At 34.3% G+C, this 21,749-nt stretch overlaps 2 protein-coding genes and 1 pseudogene across 2 annotated transcripts; 1 reads left to right on the top strand and 2 right to left on the bottom strand.

The window, feature by feature from the left end:
• Positions 1-222: 222 nt before the first annotated feature.
• On the bottom strand, positions 223-10,693 carry LOC112940654 (ethylene-responsive transcription factor CRF6-like; annotated as a pseudogene).
• A 693-nt stretch (positions 10,694-11,386) lies between these two features.
• On the top strand, positions 11,387-12,001 carry LOC101263141 (G-type lectin S-receptor-like serine/threonine-protein kinase LECRK2). Its single transcript, XM_004228305.5, has one exon. The coding sequence runs from the start codon at positions 11,387-11,389 to the stop codon at positions 11,999-12,001; it is 615 nt and encodes a 204-aa protein (XP_004228353.2).
• An 8,571-nt stretch (positions 12,002-20,572) lies between these two features.
• Positions 20,573-21,433, bottom strand: LOC138341622 (G-type lectin S-receptor-like serine/threonine-protein kinase LECRK2). The gene has a single exon (XM_069293090.1). It carries the CDS (start codon positions 21,431-21,433, stop codon positions 20,573-20,575), a length of 861 nt encoding a protein of 286 aa, XP_069149191.1.
• Between the last annotated feature and the right edge of the window lie 316 nt (positions 21,434-21,749).

The raw sequence follows: 21,749 nt of genomic DNA, 5'->3' as shown, positions 1-21,749 counted from the left end.
TAATGTTTTTTAGAAAATCATTACAAGTAATAGAACAAAAACAACTCCACATCATCAGTACACAGATCATACTTATTCATGTGCCTCCAATTCATTATTTCAACAACAACAAGAACATGTATAGAGTAATTTTACAAAGAGAGAATAGAGAGGATAAACTTATAACAACTTGAACCAATGAAGTGACTAAACATATATGGAGTTGAATGCCATTTGTCTTCCTTAATGGAGGATGAGGTCGCTTTCCTTTGGTGGCGGCTTAATAATGTTCGTCAAAGCATTTAGACCTTTTATTTTAATGGTTGCCTTGTCATAAGCCAAAGCATCTTCATCCAAAGTGGCAAAACTTCTCAACCAATGTCGTTTATTCATTCTTACATCTTGAATCTTTGTAACCCATCTTCCCCATTTACGTTGTCTAACTCCCTAGTACTTCTTTACATTTTCTTGGTGCAATTTTGTATCTCTTTTCTCTTTGGAGGATACCATCTTTGAAGTGACCTTGGTGTTTCTATTTTTATGATAATTTCTTTTCAAATCCTTTTTTATTGTTTGGAATTTTCTCCATGATAATTTTTCCCTCATAAAAAGATGAGTTTGTAGATTCATTATCCATTATGTAAATATGTACAACACGTGGCAAGACCACAGAACGTTCACTAATAGATTGGGTTCTTTTCATCTAGTAACTTTTGAGGGTTTTTTGACTAGCTCATTTTCGTGAAGCTCATCTCTGGAAGCCGTTGCTTTAGGAAAGAGAACAAACAAAAAAATCACAATAAGTCCATTTAATCAGGCACGTACATACGCTTCATCAATAATCAAATTCTTTTTATTTACGTACTCTATCTGTCAACTTGATTAATCTGATTTTGACCTAGCAAATAAAGTTTCAGACTTTGCTCGTTATTATCAACTCAATTTATTACCTGTTTATTACACGCCAATTAATTATATATAGTTATCAAATAGTTTGAAGTTTAAATCAAACTACCTCGATCATAAATAACCCATGTCTCATGGAAGGATGTCCTTGACAATAAATTAATGTGCAAGTGACTTTATCAATTTATACTTTCTAGAACTTATGTGGTAGGTTAGGTGAGTATAGATCATTCACCACAAATATAAATATTAGACTTCTATCACCTTACCTTTACTCTCAAATCCCTATTGATTCAACATTCTTGACTACAAGCGTACTTTCAAGAGCCACAATCATCAACTACCCTATATTCTGAGGAATTCTAATCACATTCTTTATTACAAGGTAAATCAAGTCATTATTCATCAAAAGGTTCAAATTCATTTGTTTACAAGAGAAGATACATCATACATCATAAATTATATTTTAATTCATGTCTATATGTTGCCCAATCTTGAACCAGTACTACATATGACTTTAATTTTAGAAGATCAATTTTAATTCTTCAATTTCACCATTCACGGCATAAACTCCCAAAATATAAAATTCATCAAATAGACTAGGGTTTACCATTGAAATCACATAAATTCATCATAATATAATAATTTAATGTCAATTAGAGCATAATTAAGTATGATCCACTTGATTGGAATCAAAGTTTAACACTACCCACAATGTAGGAAAAAACCCTAGCAAGAATTGCATTTTGACTCCGGGGAAACTCTGTGGATCTATGGGTGGAAGAACCATATATGAACAAGAGAACATACCTCAATTCAAATATCTAACACAAGATTTAAATAATGGAAGAAATCTGCCCATCGTAGTTCTCTTTTTCTTCTTCACTTCTAGAGAGTGAATTATTTTGAGAGAATTTGGGTTAATTTTTTGTGGTCTTGGAAGAATGATTTAATTCACTTATTTTAGGGGTCTATTAATATTATATATATATATATATATGCTTTGATTAAAAAAACTAACTGATCTCCCTTAACCCCTAACTAAATGCCAATTAACCCCTAAGCCCCCAACTTACAGACTAAACTCTATTCAAGGAGGGATCTTTCAACTCCTAACTAAGGTATGTTAAGTAGTTCATCTCATGAAGTTTATATGCAATTCCACTCAAATGCACCACAATATAAGGTAAAACAGTGTATATAAGTCATTTCTATCAAGATCTAAGCTTTTTTCATGAACATGCACATAAGCGAATCATGGCAACAGATAACACACAATAACCTTACTTATTTGGCACACTCTCTCCTCTATAGGAGTAAGCCTATATAATCACTTCTATACATCATTCATGTGAAAGACAACTTCCAGATCAAACATAATAAGTCACAGAAGAGAAAAAATCCAGAAATTAATAAAGCATAAAAAACTAACGGAAGCAACATCAGGAGATCACTCTTGATCTTCTCTAGATTGGAGAATATAAAACTTATTCTTCTTAAGAGCACTCTGATCTGGAACACTAGAGGAAACATTATTATTCTCACTTCCCTTAGCCTTGAGAATCAGGAAATCTCTACTTTTGTTCCCATCCTTTCCACACCCATAGCAATCGTCTATACAAGTTAGGCACTTACTGATGAGTGCACAATTTTGACTCATTAGGGATTTATTTTAATAGATGTAGTGTCCTCAAAGGCATATTTTGTATAAATGTAAATCCTTGAATTTCATGTATTTGGATTGAGGAACAAAACATGAACACTGTTCAGCACAAACGAACAAGGCAGCTGAAGGAATGAAGAAAAGAAGGCCTGATGATCGCCTATCTTATTGGTCAAGTCGCCAAATGGCCATGGACTCTCCTAAAGATCCAGTGTGCAAAGCCTTCAAGGAGAAAATTGAGTAAGTGACATAAAAGAGTAGTCGATGAGTCGACGAATGGTTCCATGATGCAGTCACCCAATGTTTAAAAATTTGAACATTGCCATTTCATAGTGGGTATTGAAAAAATAAATTTTACCCAGTTGATGGAGACACAATTTGGTAACAACTTCTGTCTTTTTTTAAAATCAAGCTAAAACTTCAATACTTGGTGTGTGATTATGTGATTATAGGTTGAGTTCGTTGTTAACTAATTTTTATTGATAGTGTAAATGTTGTTTAAAAGTGATTTCATTCAATAATTTTGGCTTAATCAAAAGGGTTGTAGTTGCAAATTCAATTGTACCTTTGTGTTTTTGGCTTGCTTGAGAGAGACATTTCAAAACTAAGATTACTGATTAGACGGTATGTGGGTATTGAATTTGCATGAGTTCAGCTCAAGAGAGTAAAGATGAAACCCTCTTATGCACATTCTACTTAAGAGAGTGAATAGACTAAAATGTAGGTAGTTCTTAATTGTTTCTTATTGGTGTTCGAGAGAAACAAATTTGATTCGGGGTAAATTTTTCAAGAAAATGTTTATCCCCAATAGGGTCTAGCCTGTCACATAATTTACAACTATTTAACATCAGTTGCAATTACCAAGTTGTCAACCTTAGCCTATAATCCAATCACATCAATAAAACCTGTCTTATTATTTATCTATACATGTTATTTGCTATTGTAGTTGATAATTACAATCAAAAACCCCTGTTATTTGACACTTGATTCACCCAAAACTTGAATCGTGATTTTATTCTTAAATGTTTTTACCTATGATTGACTTGAGCATTTTTGCACTTGGTTATTGATTCTCAAATACATACCACTCCCTGTGGGATTTAACCCCCAACTCGATTAGTTGGGTTATACTTATTAATAATCATTGAAATTAAGTGTTGGATGAAGAAACCTGATACCTAAAATCAAAATGGCCGCGCTGCCAGAGAGTGGTGTTGTATGAGAATCTTTAGTTTAGTTGAATGTTGTTCTTGTTAGTTATAGTTGAACTTCCTTAATGTTACTTGTGTTTTGCCAGTTTGTGTCTTGAAACAGAACGAAATCAATGGTATCCAAGTAGCCACAAAGACGACATAAAAAACCTCAATGATGTCAACGAGCCTTATGCTAATCACCCCTTTTGGGTGGTATTGTTTCCCTTCGCTTGTCTCCCATCGAAGGAAATGCGTTGTTTTTAATCACAAGTACTAATTTTTCAACTTTTTCAATCGAAAAGGGTTGTTCGATGGTTTTACTCATGAGGATCCCTATTAGCATATTAGAAACCTCGTGGACGTATGTGGGCCGTTCTCCTTTAAGAACATATCACTAGAGTTGGTCCAATTGAGATTGTTGCCATTCTCTTTGATGCGAGAAGCCTACAAGTGGCTGGCGTGGTTGCCACATGAATCAATCACATCGTGAAAAAAGATGTGCCAATTCTTAGCCAGACTATTACTTCACATTCAGTATCAATGAAGTATTTTGAGACCCTAATGTGTAATATCTCTTCTCATTTGAATCCGAGACAACAAGGGGGATTTTTCGAGCGATATGATGGCCAACCCCAAGAATGAGATTTTAATGTGGACTTGTGTCATGCCACGACGTTATCTAAGGGCTTTTTAGTAGGCAACCCAAAAATTTATTTGCTTTCTTTTTAAGTTGAAATAATTGTATGTTGATTGTGCAGGTTAAATTATGGAAAATGATTTAAAAATGCAAATAGGCGAGCCACAAGTCCAGCCGGCTGATATACCAGGGTTTCACGGTATTATTAATACTTTTTCCTTAAGTTTAGTGTGTCCAAAAGCCTTTTTGTGCTAATCTTTATATAAGTTTCTCCTTATTTGCAGGAAATTTGTCCAAAGATGAATGCGGAGTTTTTTGAGCGAAGAAATGCAAAAGGGACCACCTACGGAGCTTCTGATGGTCCGTCATGCTTGTGACAGTCCGTATGTGGCAGCGTAGTGAAGCTACTGAAGGAAGATGGGGAAGTCTGACCATGTGTGGGGTTACGGAGTCCATGATGGTCCGTCGTGTCTATGATGGTCCGTCCTGCAGATTAGTCATGAAGTTCAGAGAAGTAGTCCCACTACCCATATTCCAAGAGTTTAAGTGTTTTGGAATGAAGACCCTCGACGGACCATTGTGCCTGTGACTATCCGTCATACTTGCTGTCGAGGTTAATGAAGAGAGCAGCAGAAGAAATTGCACAAGTATGGGACGACGGAGTCCGTGATGGTCTGTCGTTACCACGACGATCCGTCGCGAGGTCTGCCGACTCAGCCGCGTTTTGATAGATTTCCAGCAAATAGAATCCTTGTTTACTTAGGTTTTTATTTTCTATAAATATTTCAATAAACCTCGTTTTTTGGGGTTAGACTCTGTATTATTAGGTGAGACTCTGGATTACTTTGTTAGGCCTTTGATTATCATTAGTCTTTTTGTGAGATTTTTTGATTACTTTGAGATTCTTGTAAGTGATTGTTGGTTATTTTTGTTGAATAATCAAGCGAACTTTCGGATTTTATTCTTTCTCATTGAAGTAAGTACATGAATTCTTATATCATGTATTTGAATATTGTGATTATGACTATGGGTAACTAAACTCCATAACTAGGGTTGTGGGAACAATGGGCAAATAATAAGGTAAAACATAACTAAAATAACAATTCTAGAATAGTGTCTTTGCATGTATTGATAATTCTTTCGCTTAGAAGCCTTTTTAACGGATGGCCAATGTTAGAACTCGCCTTAATGCTACTTGCCAGACCAAGGAGGTAGATAATAGGAAAAGAATTATCAACATAGATTTAGTGTACACTATCTAATAGGCTAGTATTGATTGGTACGAGGTAATAACTTAGTCAAATATCGAATATGATGCTTAATATGAGGTAAAGATAAGGGTTAGGATAGCAACACACGTAGCTGGACCAAGGTGCGGAGTGAAATTTTGTAGATGCCGGACCAAGGATTTAGAAAAACATAACTTATCACTTTGCATGCAAGATACTAGGAAAGAATTGTTATAGTTAGATTTATCAAGTTATGAACCTGTGGGGGTACACGTAAACCCTAGTTACTTTGATTAATTGAATAAACTCCAAGATTTGTAGTTGTTAAGTGTCTCTTTCAATTTCGCTAGTTTATTTAGAAATAGAAACCCCCATTTTATTGTTTTTGCTTTCCAAGGAAGTAATTGACTGAACAATAGTAATAGTAGATTGAAGTTATGTCTAAACTATTTTACTCGTGGGAACGATCCCAACCTCACTAATTGGGTTATTTACTTGACACGACCGGTATACTTCTTATTTGAGAAGTAAGTTTGAGCGTATCAAATTTTGGTGTCGCTGCTGGGGAGGCGCGCCAGATAAGAGAAGGAGAGTTAGCGGCTGAGGCGTCTAGCTCCCGAACTGTGGAGATAGCGGGAGGCACTGCTGATAGTGTTGTTGTTGTTGAGGACACCACTGAGGGTGTCCAGATTACAGAGGAAGTGGGTTTCGGGGAACCGAACCCACCAGCTCGCTGATCATCAGCACTTTGCGCCCTAGGTTTGCTTCACCTACCACTCTAGTATTTCAATTTTTATGCATTGGGGACAATTGCATGTCTTTTTGCTGGGGGTGGGGCAAATGGAAAGTAATTGCTAGGGGGAAGTCTGAGTAGCCCAATTCACTATCCTCTTTTGGGGTTTTCTTGCCTGTTATCTTTTTCCCCAAGAGACTGATTTCTTTTTCTGTTGAAACGGCATGTCGATATCTTGTGTACCTAGTTTAATTCTGGAGCATGATGGCTAAAATGATATCCTGATAAATTGGAAAATGATGCATGACTAGGCCTAGTAATTGATAAATGTGTGGCTCTAAGCATGACATAGAGGTACACCACTGCATTACCCTAAGTCTAATATTCGAACTAGGTGTCTGATAATCTGGTAGAGTGATGAGATGTCAAGTGAGTGTGAGGAAGATTTGAATAGTCCACTATTTGTACTGAGCTAGAACTTGTCTGGTTAGTCCTGCTAAAAGTAAGTTATAATAGACAATTAGGAAAGGATCATAGGCCCTTATTCAATATAACTCATTTTTAGCCTATATAAAAGAAAACCAAATGAAAGTGTCAGAGTCATGAGTTGAGGGTGGATATTATGAGGAATGCTCTTGAAAATGCGGTTGAAAGAACAAAGAAAGAGAAAGAACAAAAGTAAAGTGACTCGAGAATTAGTTGAAAAAAAGTAAAGAAAAAAAAAGAAAAAAATACAAGAAATACAAGCAAGAAAAGAAGAGAGTCACTTACACAAATGAAGAAAGAAGAGAAAATAGCGAGGTGAAAGAATATGAGAAACTGGGCGAGATAAAATGATAGAAAATAGTATGTTTAGCCGATATGTCAAGGAGGGCAAAAAGTTACTAAAGTATACTTAAATATACCCTACCTGACCCTGAGCCTATGTAACAAGCTAAGAAAGTCCTACCGTGATCCTAAGGGTTGTATAGCGAACTTAAGGCAGTGAAAATAAGGGAAAGCTTATGGCAATATGTATGAATGAGCGTGAATTTATTCTGAGAGCGAGTGTTGATCCTTATACTCAAACTGAAATCATTGTGTGAAAAATAAGGATTTTGTTTTAAGGTGAGGACACTAGTTGCAATACCGGAAATGTTAGCATCTCGGTGATAACTTGAAGAGGATAGGTGTTAGTGCATGGTGAGTCTTTGTCGTGCTCTGATCCCACATAATTCAAGCCTAATAGTGATAGCATGCATAAATATGATGAGATTAATCGGAATTGATAGCCAAATGATTGTAAAGGATAAGACATGGATATTATTGTACAAAGATTGTTTATTGAGTCAGATCTCTTATGTGTAAAAGATAAAATTATACATTCGCCACAAAAATTCACATGTCAAACATAGATAACTTTAAAAATATAACTTGTGGTATAGGAAAGTTAAAGAAACTCAGTTTTGAGCATACCTTGAAAAGAAACTCAGCACCACTCAAACAAATAAGTAATTCTGATCTTTTGTCTTGTCTTTAAGTATTTTTGCATATCATGATCATTTATATAATTTAAACTTTAGCAATTATCGCTATATAGAAGTGGTAAGAAATTAAAACACAAATAGTTAATCTTTTATACTTCAATTTTTTTTTCACTTGTCATTCTTATCCATTATCATATATGTGGACTAAAAATAAGAAATCAACATTAATAATTCATTAAATTGTCATAAATGTGTCATTGAACTTTTAAAAAAGACTCATCTATGTCATTCGTTAAAAAATTGGCTAATCTATGTCATTTTAATTTTAGAAGAATAATTTTTTTTTAAAATAAATGTAAAATATTTTACTCTGTCACTGTACCCCCCTCCCCATTTTTTTTAGTTTAAATATCTCTAGAAATATATATATATATATATATATATATATATATATATATATATATATATATATATATATATATATATATATATATATATAAAAAAAAATTTTTAACTTTTTTAAATAAATTCTAACCACTCCACCTAACCCTCCGCTTACAAAAAAATTATCGCTTTCTATTAGAAATATACATATTGAAAATATGTTTTATTTGCCACCGCAAGTATTTTTAATAATAAATTTCTTTTTTATGTTATATTCGATACACGAAAAAGTTTCTAAAAATATATATACATATCAAACACAAAACGAGAAAAATGTAAAAAAAATTACGAGCGGAGAATGAGCAACGAGGGGGTGGAATTTCTATTTTTTAAGAGTAAAATAATATCAATCTTTTTTAGAGTGAGTAGGTGATTTTTTTTTGGAGAGGGGAGTGGGGTGGTGAAATATGAATTTTTAAAAATATATTATAAAAGAAATTTAAAAAAAAAATAAAAGGGTGTGGATTGTGGGTGGGTGGGTGGAGGAGGGGGAGTACAAGGAGGACGAGGTGAACTGGGTAAAAAAAAAATTAAAAATTTTATGCATGTTCAATGTCATGTGTAAAAAAAATTTCATATAAAATAGAGAGTACATTACTGTATTTGTCAATCTAATAATTGATAGTTTAGGTATGAAAATCACTCTCAAGAGTTTAGGTATTGAACTTAAAAAAACTCAATATTTTATATGTGTTTTTGACCCTTATTTCTATGTAAAATGGATGAATTCTTTAGCTCCGTAAGTGAAAAATTAAATAAAAATTGAAAAAAAAAGAAAAATAGTTTTTTAAAAAGATAGAAGATGAAAAAGACCAAAAAATACAAAATATAGGACAAGAGGACAAAAAGACAAATAAGAGAGAAAAGGAAGAATGGACAGGAAAAAAGAGAAAAAAACAAGGTGGAAAAGAATTTTTTTTGCCATTTATTTATCCAAACAAAAATCATATTGTATCATATATTTATATAAAAGAGAATCATAGGTCCTCCTATGTGGCAATTACAAGCAAGGATTTCATTTTAAATTTATTTATTTTTAAAATTAGCCTTCGGTTATTCATTAATAGATGTGACTTTTATGAATAGTTGTGACTTTAATGAAGAGTTGTTAGTTTTATCAAAAGTTGTGACTTTATGAAGAGTTGCAACATCTTTCAAAATGTTGTGACTTTTATGAAAAGTTGCGACTTTAGTGAAAAGTTGCGCCTTTATGAAATGTTGCAACTTCTATGAAAGGATGTGAACTTTTTGATAGCTTGCAAATTTTTCAAATAGTTGTAACATTTCTGATAAAGCATAACAAACATTTTTTTACACTACCCTTTGTTGTCTATAAATAGAGGAATTATCTCTTATTTTTTTAAAAAGTTCGATCTTCTTCTTCTACTCCCGCAAAATAAAATATTCATTTGATTTGCTCCAGTTGAATAACTTACTGACGTTGTTGTTTTTGTTTGGATAAGTTGGTGAATAAAATTGTTCCATCACGAGAGGATGTTATTCTTTAAATCTCTGGTATTAGAGGGGAATAATTTTCTTAAGTGATATTGTGCATTGAGTGCAGTCGATTTTTTTTTCTATTTCATTCTATTTTTATATATTCATTAACTTATGCATATGATATTAATTATTATTTTTGAGTACATGTTTTAAACACTGTTATTTATGTTTCTGCAAAGTTATTGTCTCTGATTATATTGAACATATACACTTATAGTACGTTTATTCATTGTGCATAAAATAATTATTGTACTTGGCTCCAAAAATTCATGTTTTGATATTCTATATTAAATTTTATAACTTAAAAGTACTATATATAAACATAAATATTATCTATTTTTACATAGATGCGTAATTTTTCACTTATCAATTGAAGAAATTCATTATGCATGTTAAAAAGTTGTAATTGTTTTCATGTTCAAGCGTAATTTCTTTTTTAAATATGTTTACAAACTTTCGAATTTTCTTCTAAGACATATATCACAATTGTATAATCTGAGCAACTTAAATGATTCTTTTTATCATGAAATGTCTTTGTATATGTATTTATTCTTATTTTCTTCTTTATTTTCCTTTTAATATTAATTAAAGAACCAATGATTTATTATTTCGTGAATAATTTATTTGTTAGAGGTTCTTGGTTTATGTGATAATGACAAATATTCAAATTCATGTTGAAATATTGCTAATATTTTTTTATGAACCTATTTTTCCATTATTTTTAATATATGAATATAAGTAAAAAATCATTTACAGTTTAAATGAAATCATTATTTATGACCGCGGGACGCACAGGCAAATTAACCAATTATGATATAATATTAAGCTCTTTTTAATTTATTTGTAGGATAATTTTATTTTATAAAAAATATTAAATAAAATAAAGATTATGTTGGTAAAACTTTTCTTTTATGGATATGGAGACAAATATCATACCAGCCATATAAGTATTATTCATTATAAATTAACCCATCACCCTGACTGGTCCACATCTCCTAGTCTACATCTCCTACAACTCTCTATTCATTTAAAATTTTCAATTATCAAAAAGCTTGGGAAAGTCAAAGAAGTACGAAACACTCACCAAGTAACAATAATTTCTCACAATGATAAACATAATAGATAATCTGTCTTATTTTTAATATTATCAATTAAGTATCATAGTAAACATAATAGATAATCTGTCTTATTTTAAAAATTGTCAATTCTACTTGTAATGAAATGTTGCTCATCATTTTATGTGATAGTGGTATATAAAAAAGATAAACTTCACATTAATATACCATAGTTTTTTGAAATGTGAAACTGACATACTCCACAAATATCCTCTTGTGCTTGTTCTTCTCATCTTTCCCCTGCATATTGTAGCACAACTAAGTTTGCTATACCATTAGGCAGCTCTCTCATAGCAAATGATGAAACAACATCCTGACTTTCTCAATCTGGAGATTTTGCATTTGGATTCAAGAAACTTCAAAGTCAAAATCAGTTCTTGCTTTGCATATACTATGCTAAGATTAAAGATGCCAACATAATTTGGTATGTGAATGGTGGTAACCTTGTGCCACGAGGTTCAATCGCGGAGTTAAATCCTTAAAAGGGACTGATTCTCCGCGATCCTAAAGGGAAAATGATCATGTGGAGCACTGGTAGGATTGATTCTAATGTTGCTTATGCTGTCATGAACGATACAGGAAACTTTGTTCTTGTTGGTGTTGGTTCTTCAGTATTATGGGAATGTTTTCGATATCCGACTGATACCCTTATGCCTACTCAAATACTACAGATTAATAACAAGCTTGTTGCTCGAAAATCTGAGTCTTTCTTTGTTTCTGGTAGATTTTATCTTCCTATGTTAAGTGATAAGAATTTAGTTCTTCTTACTCAATCCAAGTTAATGAATATTGATTATGATGCTGAGTATTACAATAGTCATACTTCTGATTTAGGAGATGAAGCCAATTCGGGTTATCGATTGATATTCAATGCGTTTGGTTCAGTTTACATATTGAAAAGGAGCAATCAAAGACTTGTTTTGACACCTCCTAATGTTCCTTCAATTTCAGAAAATTATCACAGGCTAAGTCATTATTTTGATGGTGTTTTAAATCATTATTATCGTCCAAAGAGTAAGTCTACGGGGGATCAAAAGAGGAGTACTCTATCGTCTTTGCCTGATATCATATGTCTAGAAATTGTTGAAGATATTGGAAGTGGAGTTTGTGAATTCAACAGAACCTTCAAGCATTAAATATCTTGATATCTTGTAATGCCTCTTCATCAGCGCCTACAAGTAAATGCAACTCATCTCTTTTATAGCAATCGTAAGCCCATTCTAGTAGTATCACTTCGTTCTGGTTCGCCACATCCTGCTCATAGTTTTATCTGCAGCAAATCAACTCTAAGAGCAAGACCCCGAAGCTATACACATCAACCTTCACAGTTACAGGCATGCTTCTGAACCAGTATGGAGCTACGTACCCTTTTGTTCCACGTATCCTAGTTGTTGTTTGAGTCTGATGTTTTTTCAATAGCTTGGCCATACCAAAATCTGCTATTTTTGCTGTCAATTTTTCATCCAAAAAAACGTTTTGGGGCTTGATGTCACAATGAATAATTTAAGTACTGCACTCTTCATGCAAATAGCAAAGTCCTTTCGCAGTGTCAATGACAACTTGTACTCTTTTGGACCAACTAAGCCTAGAGTCTTTGAATAGCAAGTGTGCTATCAAGCCGGTTTCATTTGTTCATATACCAAAAGGCGGTGTTTGCCTTCGTTGCAGAATCCAAGGAGTTGGACAAAGTTCTTGTGATTAGTCGTGCTGATTGAATTCACTGCAGCTTCAAATACTTCTCCTCCTTCTGCTTCTGTTACCATGTTTCGGAGTTTTTTTACAGCAACGACTTTCCCATTTTCATCATCAAGAACCTCTTTCTAAACTGTTGAGTAAGCTCCAGTTCCTAACTCTTCCTTGAATCCATTTGTAGCATGTTCTATCTCTTTGTAGCTAAGAAACTTGATAAGTTCACTCCCGGAACAGCTGAATTCGTCGGTTCAGTCCTCTTTCGTTTTTTCCCTTTAAACTTAAAAATGTACACAAGTGCCTAAAGAAATAAGATAAAAGTAGATTGATATTTATTTTTTCGTATTTCAACATTTGGTGATTCCCACACAGTGGAGTTGTCTTTCCTTATTTTTATCAAAGCCTTCCCTCCGAACGTTAGACCTACTCTCCCATTTGAAAGAGAATATGTTTTCCTCCCACAGTCCTCACTGTAAATGGTAACAGCACAAAAACAATCAGTCAAACAATTCTGTCTGCACCAATCCTCTGAAACATCCCAGTGAGACTCATAATCTGAGTCATGCCAGTTATCCAAAATTTCGTGGAATGTGAAAGACTCAACTTCTCGCGACTTGTGGTTACAGTTTTGCCCAGAGAATTTTTGTCTTCAGCTGCCGAATTGGTCATTCGGATCATCCAAGATATATCGGAGTGGACAATCACATCTCTGCATCTGATCTATTCCTAGTGAGCATAAGCGGTTGAAACCATAGGCACCCCCTCCTGTACTTTGCGCGATAGACAAACAGATGTTGCCAGGAATGTAATAAAAACTAGACCATGCCATCGGTTCCCTGTTGAATTCATCCCATTTTTTGGTCAACTTTTGTTATTCAATTGATATAAGTAATTGTTAAAAAGGAATAGTAATTAGAGTTGAAAATAAAAGATTAGGTAGTTGGCAAATTGGTACGATTTGAAACCATTTTAGACTTTATTATGTTTACATATGTCATTAGTGACATAAGAATGGTTTTATCCTTCTATAAATAGAGCATTCTTGCTCATTTGTAGAACACACCAAAGCTAGAGAGAAAAACCACTTTGAGAGCAAAGTAATGTATTCCATAAACTATACAAAAAAATAGTCTTTAAAGAAAAATAGAGTCTGAGCGATATTTTAGTAAGGTGGAAACCAAAAGAGTGTTGTTACTTATGAATGTGTAGTAGTCACTTTGAGTATTGTATTCGTGACTACACTGTGTGAAATTCCTTACTATAGTGATTTGAGTTGCTCCTTGGCCCGTGGTTTTTTCCATTATTGAGAACGGTTTCCACGTAAATTTATTGGTGTCGTTATTTTCTTATTTTATTTCCATTACTTTTACCATATATATTTGTTGTGTTTATCCGCCTTTTTCTCAGCAAACTAGTATTAGAGCCAAGGTTTTATCTAAGTATGCTCTGTGGTTGCAGCACAGTCTAAACTTCCACATCAGAAAAGATTTACTTTGATTTGCAATAACAAAATTATTTGGTGAAAAACAATGGAAGTCAACACAAGTAGAATGGTTACTTTGAATGGTGTTAATTATGTCATTTGGAAGGGGAAAATGGAAGATATTCTTTCTGTCAAGAACTTTTATAAACCAGTATTTACCACTGTAAAGTCTTATAATAAAACAATGAATATTGGAATCTGTTCCACAGACAAATTTGTGGATTCATTAGGCAATGAGTTGACGATAATGTGTTGAACCATAATTCCGGGAAGATACATACTCGAACCCTATGAGAGTATCTTGAATGTTTGTATGCTCGGAATACTGGCAATTACAAAAAATTTTTAGTAAAGCAGATGTTGAGTTTAAAATATCATGATGGTTCTCCGATGATAGACCATCTGAAAAATTTTCAGGGGAACATGAATCAATTATCTGGTATGGGCATCAAATTTGATAAAGAAATTCAAGGCTTGCTTCAACTTGGTTCCCTACCAGACTATTGGGAAACATTTAGAACTTCATTGTCAAATTCTGCTCAGGATGATGTGATCTCTATGGATTCCGCCAAGAGCAGTTTCTTGAACGAAGATATGAGAAGAAAAACTGAAGGTTCTTCTTCGTCAGATGTCCTGATAACTGGCCCTAGGGGGAGAAACAAAAATCGTGGTTCTCAGTATAGAGAAAAAAATAGGTGCAAAACCAGAGGAAGACTTAAGGATATTGAGTGCTATCATTGTGAAATGAAAGGGTACACGAAGAAGTACTACATGAAGTTGAAGAGGGAGAAAAAAACAAAAGAGAAAACTAAGGAAGATGGCAATGAAAATTTCCTAGACACCGTTACCACCGAAGATCTTGTTCTGTCTTTGATGCGGATATGATAAATATTGCTTGTGATGAGTCAAGCTAGGCTGTAGACAATGGTGCCGCATCTCATGTGACATTAAGGAAGGGTTTTTTCTCTTCCTATACTCCTGGTTATTTTGAAACCTTGAGTATGTGTAATTAGAATATTTCTAGGGTGGTTGGTATTGGTACAATTTGTTTGGAAACTAGTGTTAAAACTAAACTAGTTTTGAACAATGTGAAATATGCTCCTGATGTTCGTCTGCACCAAATAGACGTTGGCGTTTTAGATGATGAAGGATATGTTAGTACCAACGCGGATGGAAAATGGAAGCTCATTAAAGGTTCCTTAGTTGTGGCTCGTGGTAACAAACATCATGGTCGATACTGGACTACGACATCTGCTTGTGTTGATATGGTGAATGCATTTGAGAGCGATAAATCCTCAACGTTATTGCACAAGATACTTAGTCACATAAGTGAGAAAGGACTGAATATTCTAGCCAAGAAGAAATTTTTGTCAAATTTCAAAAGTGCTAAAGTAGAAAAGTGTGAGTACTGCTTGGCTGGTAAACAAAATAGAATTTCTTTTAAGTCCTACCCTACTTCTAGAAAGACAGAGTTGCTTGAGTTGGTGCATTCTGATTTATGTGGTCTAAATTAAGAGAAAGACATTGGGTAGTGCACTCTACTGCGTCACTTTCATTAATGATTGCTCGATAAAACTAGGGTCTATGTCTTGAAGACTAAAGACCAAGTGTTAGGTGTCTTAAAGCAGTTTCAGGTTTCATTTGAAAGAGAAACTGAAGGAAACTTAAATGTATTCGTACTGATATTAATGGTGGTGAATGTTGTGGACCATTTGAGGAATACTGCAAGCATCAAGGTATTAGACACCAGAAGACTTCTCGCAAGACTCCTCAGCTTAGTGGTTTGGCTGAGAGGATGAAGAGGACCTTGATGGAAAGAGTTAGAAGTTTGCTTTCTGAAGCAAAGTTGCTGAACTCGAGGCTTTATTGACCGGTGCACATGTTATTAATCTATCTCCTTCTGTTGCTTTGCATAGTGATGTACCTAATAATGTTTGGTATGGAAAGGATTTATTCTATGACGATTTGACTGTATTTGGTTGCAAAGCTTTTGTACATGTGCCTAAAGATGAGAGGTCAAAGTTAGATGCCAAGAAAAGGCAATGCATCTTCATTGGATATGGCGTACATGAACTTTTTACAGGTTATATGATCCAATTGAAAAGAAACTTGTGAGAAGTCGTGATATTATTTTCATGGAGAATCAAACAATTGAAGATATTCACAAAGCGGAGAAGGTAGAATCTTCAAGTGTTGATGGTATAGTTCATCATGATGGAGTTCCTCACACAAGTGTGCATGATGTTGTTGGGCTTGATAATCATGGTGGTGCCTAGAATCATCTATCGAATCAACATAATGATGTTGATAATAACAACGATATTATTATTGATGATCCTGTTGCTCATTATGTTTTGGACGAATAAAATATTCCACCTTGGAGGTCCACAAGTCAGCGGTTTCCTTCCTCCCATTATTCACCCAATGAGTATGTGCTACTCACTGACGGGGGAGAACCTGAATATTATGAGGAGGTCATGGAAGATGAGGATAAGGATCAATGGATTGAAGTCATGCAAGATGAGATGAAGTCTCTATATGAGAACCACAATTATGAGTTAGAAAAATATCCTAAGGGCATGAGAGCTTTGAAGAACAAGTGTGTGTTCCAAGTTAAAGTTGAAAAACACAACTTGAAGCCAGATACAAAGCTAGATTGGTTGTTAAGGAATTTGGTCAAATAAAGGGTATTGACTTTGATGAAATATTTTCTTCTATTGTAAAAATGTCCTCGATTTGCATTGTTTTAGGTTTGGCTGCTCGTCTTAATTTAGAGATTGAGCAGATGGATGTGAAGACGACTTTCCTTCACTGTGACCTAGGTGAAGAGATTTATATGGAACAATTTGAGGGCTTCAAATTAGAAGGTAAAGAAAATTTTGTGTGCAAACTGAAAAATAGTCTTTATGGACTAAAACAAGCTCCGAGACAGTGGTACAAGAAATTTGAATCTGTTATAGGGGAGCAAGAGTATAAGAAGACTTCTTCAGATCATTGTGTATTTGTACAAAAAATTTCTAACAATGATTTTATCATCCTTTTAGTGTTTGTGGGTGATATGTTGATTGTGTGTAAGAATACTTCCAAGATTGACGAGCTGAAGAAACAGTTGTGTAAGTCATTTTCTATGAAAGACATGGGTCATGCCAAGCAAATTTTGGGCATGAGAATTACTCGTCTCAGAGATGAAAGAAAAATTTATTTGTATAAGAAGAAGTACATTGAACGTGTACTGGAGCGCTTCAATATGAAGAGTGCTAGGCCTATTAATACACCTCTTGTTGGTCATATGAAGTTGAGCAACAAGATGTGTAATACAGCTAGAGAGGAAAAAGAGAACATGGTAAAAGTTCTATATTCCTCCATCACCAGAAGTCTTGTTTATGCAATGGTATGCACTAGATCCGATATTGCTCACGCAGTGGTTGTGGTGAGCAGATTTCTCAAAAATCCTGGAAAAGAGCATTGGGAAGTTGTGAAGTGGATGCTCAGGTATTTTAGAGGAAGCTCAGATGAATGGTTGTGTTTTGGAGCATCAAATCCAATCTTTAAAGGCTATACAGCTTCTTATATGGCAGGTGACCTTGATAACATAAAATCCACTACTAGATATTTGTTTACTTTTTCAGGGGGCGCTATATCATGGCAGTCAAAATTGCAGAAGTGTGTTGCACTATATACAACTGAAATTGAGTATATTTCAGCTACTAAAGCCGGAAAAGAGATGATATGGCTAAAGTGATTTCTTCAAGAACTTGGTTTGAATCAAATGGAGTATATTGCCTATTGCGACAGCTAGAGTGCAATAGACTTGAGCAAGAACTCCATGTACCATGCAAGAACAAAACACATTGACATCAAATATCATTGGATCTTTGAGGAAGTTGAGAGTGAATCATTTCACGTCAAAAAGATCCACACAACTGAAAATCATGCATATATGATGACCATGATGATACCAAAAGACAAGTTTGTTAGGACCGAAAATAAGAAGGTGTAAATGCGGAAGCTAGCAACGCAAACCTCAAAAGACCACGAGTAAGAAGACAACGAGAAATATACCAAAAGACACAAAGATTTAACGTGGTTTGGTCAATCAACCTACGTCCACAAAGGAGATGAGCAATCCACTATAAATATGAGAGTACAAAACACAGAGGGAAACAACCTCAACCAATTCACTCAGAATACATGGGAGGTTCACACAAGTGATAACATATCAAGCTTGTGACCTACAAATTCTTCCTCTAACCAAAACTCTCAAAGCCCTTAAGACTACATTGTAAATGCTGATTAAGTTAGAAGGAACATGCCTCTATTTAAAGAGTCCTAAACCTCTTCCTACCAGAAAAAAGAATAGTCAATCTAAAATTTTTTCTTAAAAGGAAAACCTATTTATGGTAAGAAAATTAGGGCACAAAAACACAATAAATTTCCCCCTTGGCCTGAATTTCTGACAAAATAAATTTGTCCACCTTCTTCACTTAATCTTCAACAACTTGCTTCTCCTCTCCATAATTTTCTTTGCAAAATTTATGTCTCAACACAGAAAATCTCTCTGAAATAATTTCTCCAACAAAATCATCATTACTGTCAAAAAGGTTACTGCTAGAACTACACCGCCAAGATGAACACATCTTTCTAACCTGGTTCAATCATCGATTATCGAAAAAATGAACCTGACTCCGTCATTGAATCTGGCTTTGATACCACTTGTTAGGACCGAAAATAAGCAGGTCTATACGCGGAAGCTAGAAAAGCAAACCTCGAAAGACCACGAGTAAGAAGACAACGAGAAATATACCATAAGACATAAAGATTTAACGTGGTTCGGTCAATCGACCTATGTCCACAAAGGCGATGCGCAATCCACTATAAATATGAGAGTACAAAATACAGAGGGAAACAACCTCAACCAATTCACGCGGAACACATGGGAGGTTCACACAGGTGATAGCCTATCAAACTTGTGACCCATCAATTCTCCCGCTAACCAAAACTCTCAAAGCCCTTAAGACTACATTGTGAATGTTGATTAAGTTAGAAGGAACATGCCTCTATTTTTAGAGTCCTAGTCTTTTTCCTACCAAATAAAAGGATTAGTCAATCCAAAACCTTTTCCTAAAAGGAAAACCTATTTATGGTAAGAAATTTAGTGCAAATAAAACCCAACAAATCTCCCCCTTGACCTGAATTTCTGACAAAATAAATTCGTCCACCTTCTTCACTTAATATTCAACAACTTGTTTCTCCTCTCCATAATCTTCTTTGCACAATTTATGTCTCAACACAAAGAATCTCTCTGAAACAATTTCTCCAACAAAATCTTCATTACTGTCAAAAAGGTTACTGCTAGAACTACACTGCCAAGATGAACACATCTTTCTAACCTAGTTCAATCATCGATTATCGAACAACTGAACCTGACTCCGTCATTGAATCTGGCTCTGATACCATTTGTTAGGACCGAAAATAAGCAGGTGTAAATGGGGAAGCTAGCAACGCAAACCTCAAAAGACCACGAGTAAGAAGACAACGAGAAATATACCAAAAGACACAAAGATTTAACGTTTTTCGGTCAATCGACCTACGTCCACAAAGGAGATGAGCAACCCACTATAAATATGAGAGTACAAAATACAGAGGGAAGCAACCTCAACCAATTCACTCGGAATACATGGAAGGTTCATACAAGTGATAACCTATCAAACTTGTGACCCACAAATTCTCCCTCTAACCAAAACTCGTAAAGCCCTTAAGACTACATTGTGAATGCTGATTAAGTTAGAAGGAACACGCCTCTATTTATAGAGTCCTAAACCTTTTCCTACGAGAAAAAGCATTAGTCAATCTAAATTTTTTTCCTAAAAGGAAAATCTATTTATGGTAAGAAATTTAGGGCAAATAAAACACAACAAAGTTCAAGTTATGCAATGAACTTGTAGATATGATATCTCTCTAAAGAAGATGAAGATACTTCCTTCCATTGAATAGGACTGGAGTGGGAGATTTGTTGAGTCCATCCCCTTTTTTGGTCAACTTTTGCTATTCAATTGATATAAGTAATTGTTAAAAAGAAAAAGTAATTAGAGTTGAAAATAAAAGATTTGGTAGTTGGTAAATTGGTAAGATTTGCAACCATTTTAAACTTTGTTATGTTTACCTATGTCATTATTGACATAAACATGATTTTGTCCTTCTATAAATATAGAATTCTTGCTCATTCGTAGAACACACCAAAGCTAAAGAGACAAACCACTTTGAGAGAAAACTAATGTATTCCATAAACTATACAAGAAAAATAGTATGTGAAGAAAAATTGAGTGTGAACGATATTTTAGTAAGGCGGAACCAAAAGAGTGTTGTTCCTTTTGAGTGTGTAGTATTCACTTTGAGTATTGTATTCGTGACTACTCTGTGTAAAATTCCTTACTATAGTGATATCAGTTTCTCATCTTGGCCTGTGATTTTTTCCCTTATTGAGAAGGGTTTCCACATAAAAAAATTGTGTCATTATTTTCCCATTTTTCTTCCATTATTTTATCATATATATTTTTGTGTATATCCATATTTTCCCATCATTCCCTACCAGAAGATTTCGAATAGACATAGTGCCTAAAACTCCATCATATTCAAGAATCGCTCGATGATACATTGATTGGCTTCTTGAATTTTCCACATTAGAAAAAATTGAATTTATCCAAGTTCCATTCTTCGCTTGAAGAATAAGAAAGTCTGATTGATTGAAGATCACTTGATAACCACTGCCAATTGACATAGGTGGCCAACATGCAAAATTTACTGCCTCAGCTAGATAATCAAATGTGCAAAGCACAAGATTCCCATCAGTTTGAAGTGTAAAATCAAACCTCCCACTCGATACATTCGTGTTAGAGAAACTTGAAACAAGGTTGTTTCCTTGATTAAGTACATGACCAGGCAAAATCATATCGGTGGTCTCATTGAAACTTTGCCATAAAGTGTCTAATCTACTAGTTGCTAGCACAAAGTTTCCGCTATCAATCATGGATCCATAGGCCAATTGAGAATTCTCTATGCCACGATCCCACATCTCTTGACCATTTGGATCAGTGAGGACTAGTCTTCCATCCGCGGAGATGTGAACTTTGGATCCATCTAAAGCAAGATTACTCCTCTTGGCTGACCAAAGTATGCTTTTGTCTATTATTTTGTTGAACCATATGGCTAGTAAGTATCTTGATTCATTTCCAACTTTTTTGAAGCTGAAAGAGAATTCATCATATGGAGATGGACAAAAGCTAGTAGTATCAATTGTAGTGAGTGAGGAACCCAAACTAGCATATTGGTAGGATTGAGCAATGGTTGAATGGGGAAACAATAAGAGACCAACAAGAAGCATAGCTAAAAATGTCATGTAAGAAAGAGGCAAAGTTATAAAATGGATAATTTGTACACCTATAAGTTACAAATATAATGTATTTTAACTTGAATTTTAAGTAACTATATAAGTAGACACTTAAACTTGTATACAGTTGAACAAGTTGAGACAAACATTGTACGTGGCAATTTATGTCTTGTGCAATATTTATGTGGCGTCCTACATATATAATGTTACATAATATGTCTATGTCTATTTGTTTAGCTTTATACAAGTATATAGGTACTTGTGCATACCCAAAGTTAGAGGATGTAAATGTTAAGTGAGATCAACTAAAATGTGAAAATTCAGC

This window comes from Solanum lycopersicum, chromosome 1, assembly GCF_036512215.1.
Source record: "Solanum lycopersicum chromosome 1, SLM_r2.1".
Lineage (NCBI taxonomy): Eukaryota > Viridiplantae > Streptophyta > Magnoliopsida > Solanales > Solanaceae > Solanum > Solanum lycopersicum.
This window is presented reverse-complemented; position numbering and strand designations above follow the sequence as displayed.

What these genes read in the sequence shown, in the direction of transcription:
- LOC101263141 (XM_004228305.5), top strand. Translation starts at nt 11,387, where the DNA reads ATGTGGAGCACTGGTAGGATTGATTCTAATGTTGCTTATGCTGTCATG.
- LOC138341622 (XM_069293090.1), bottom strand. Translation starts at nt 21,433, where the DNA reads ATGACATTTTTAGCTATGCTTCTTGTTGGTCTCTTATTGTTTCCCCAT.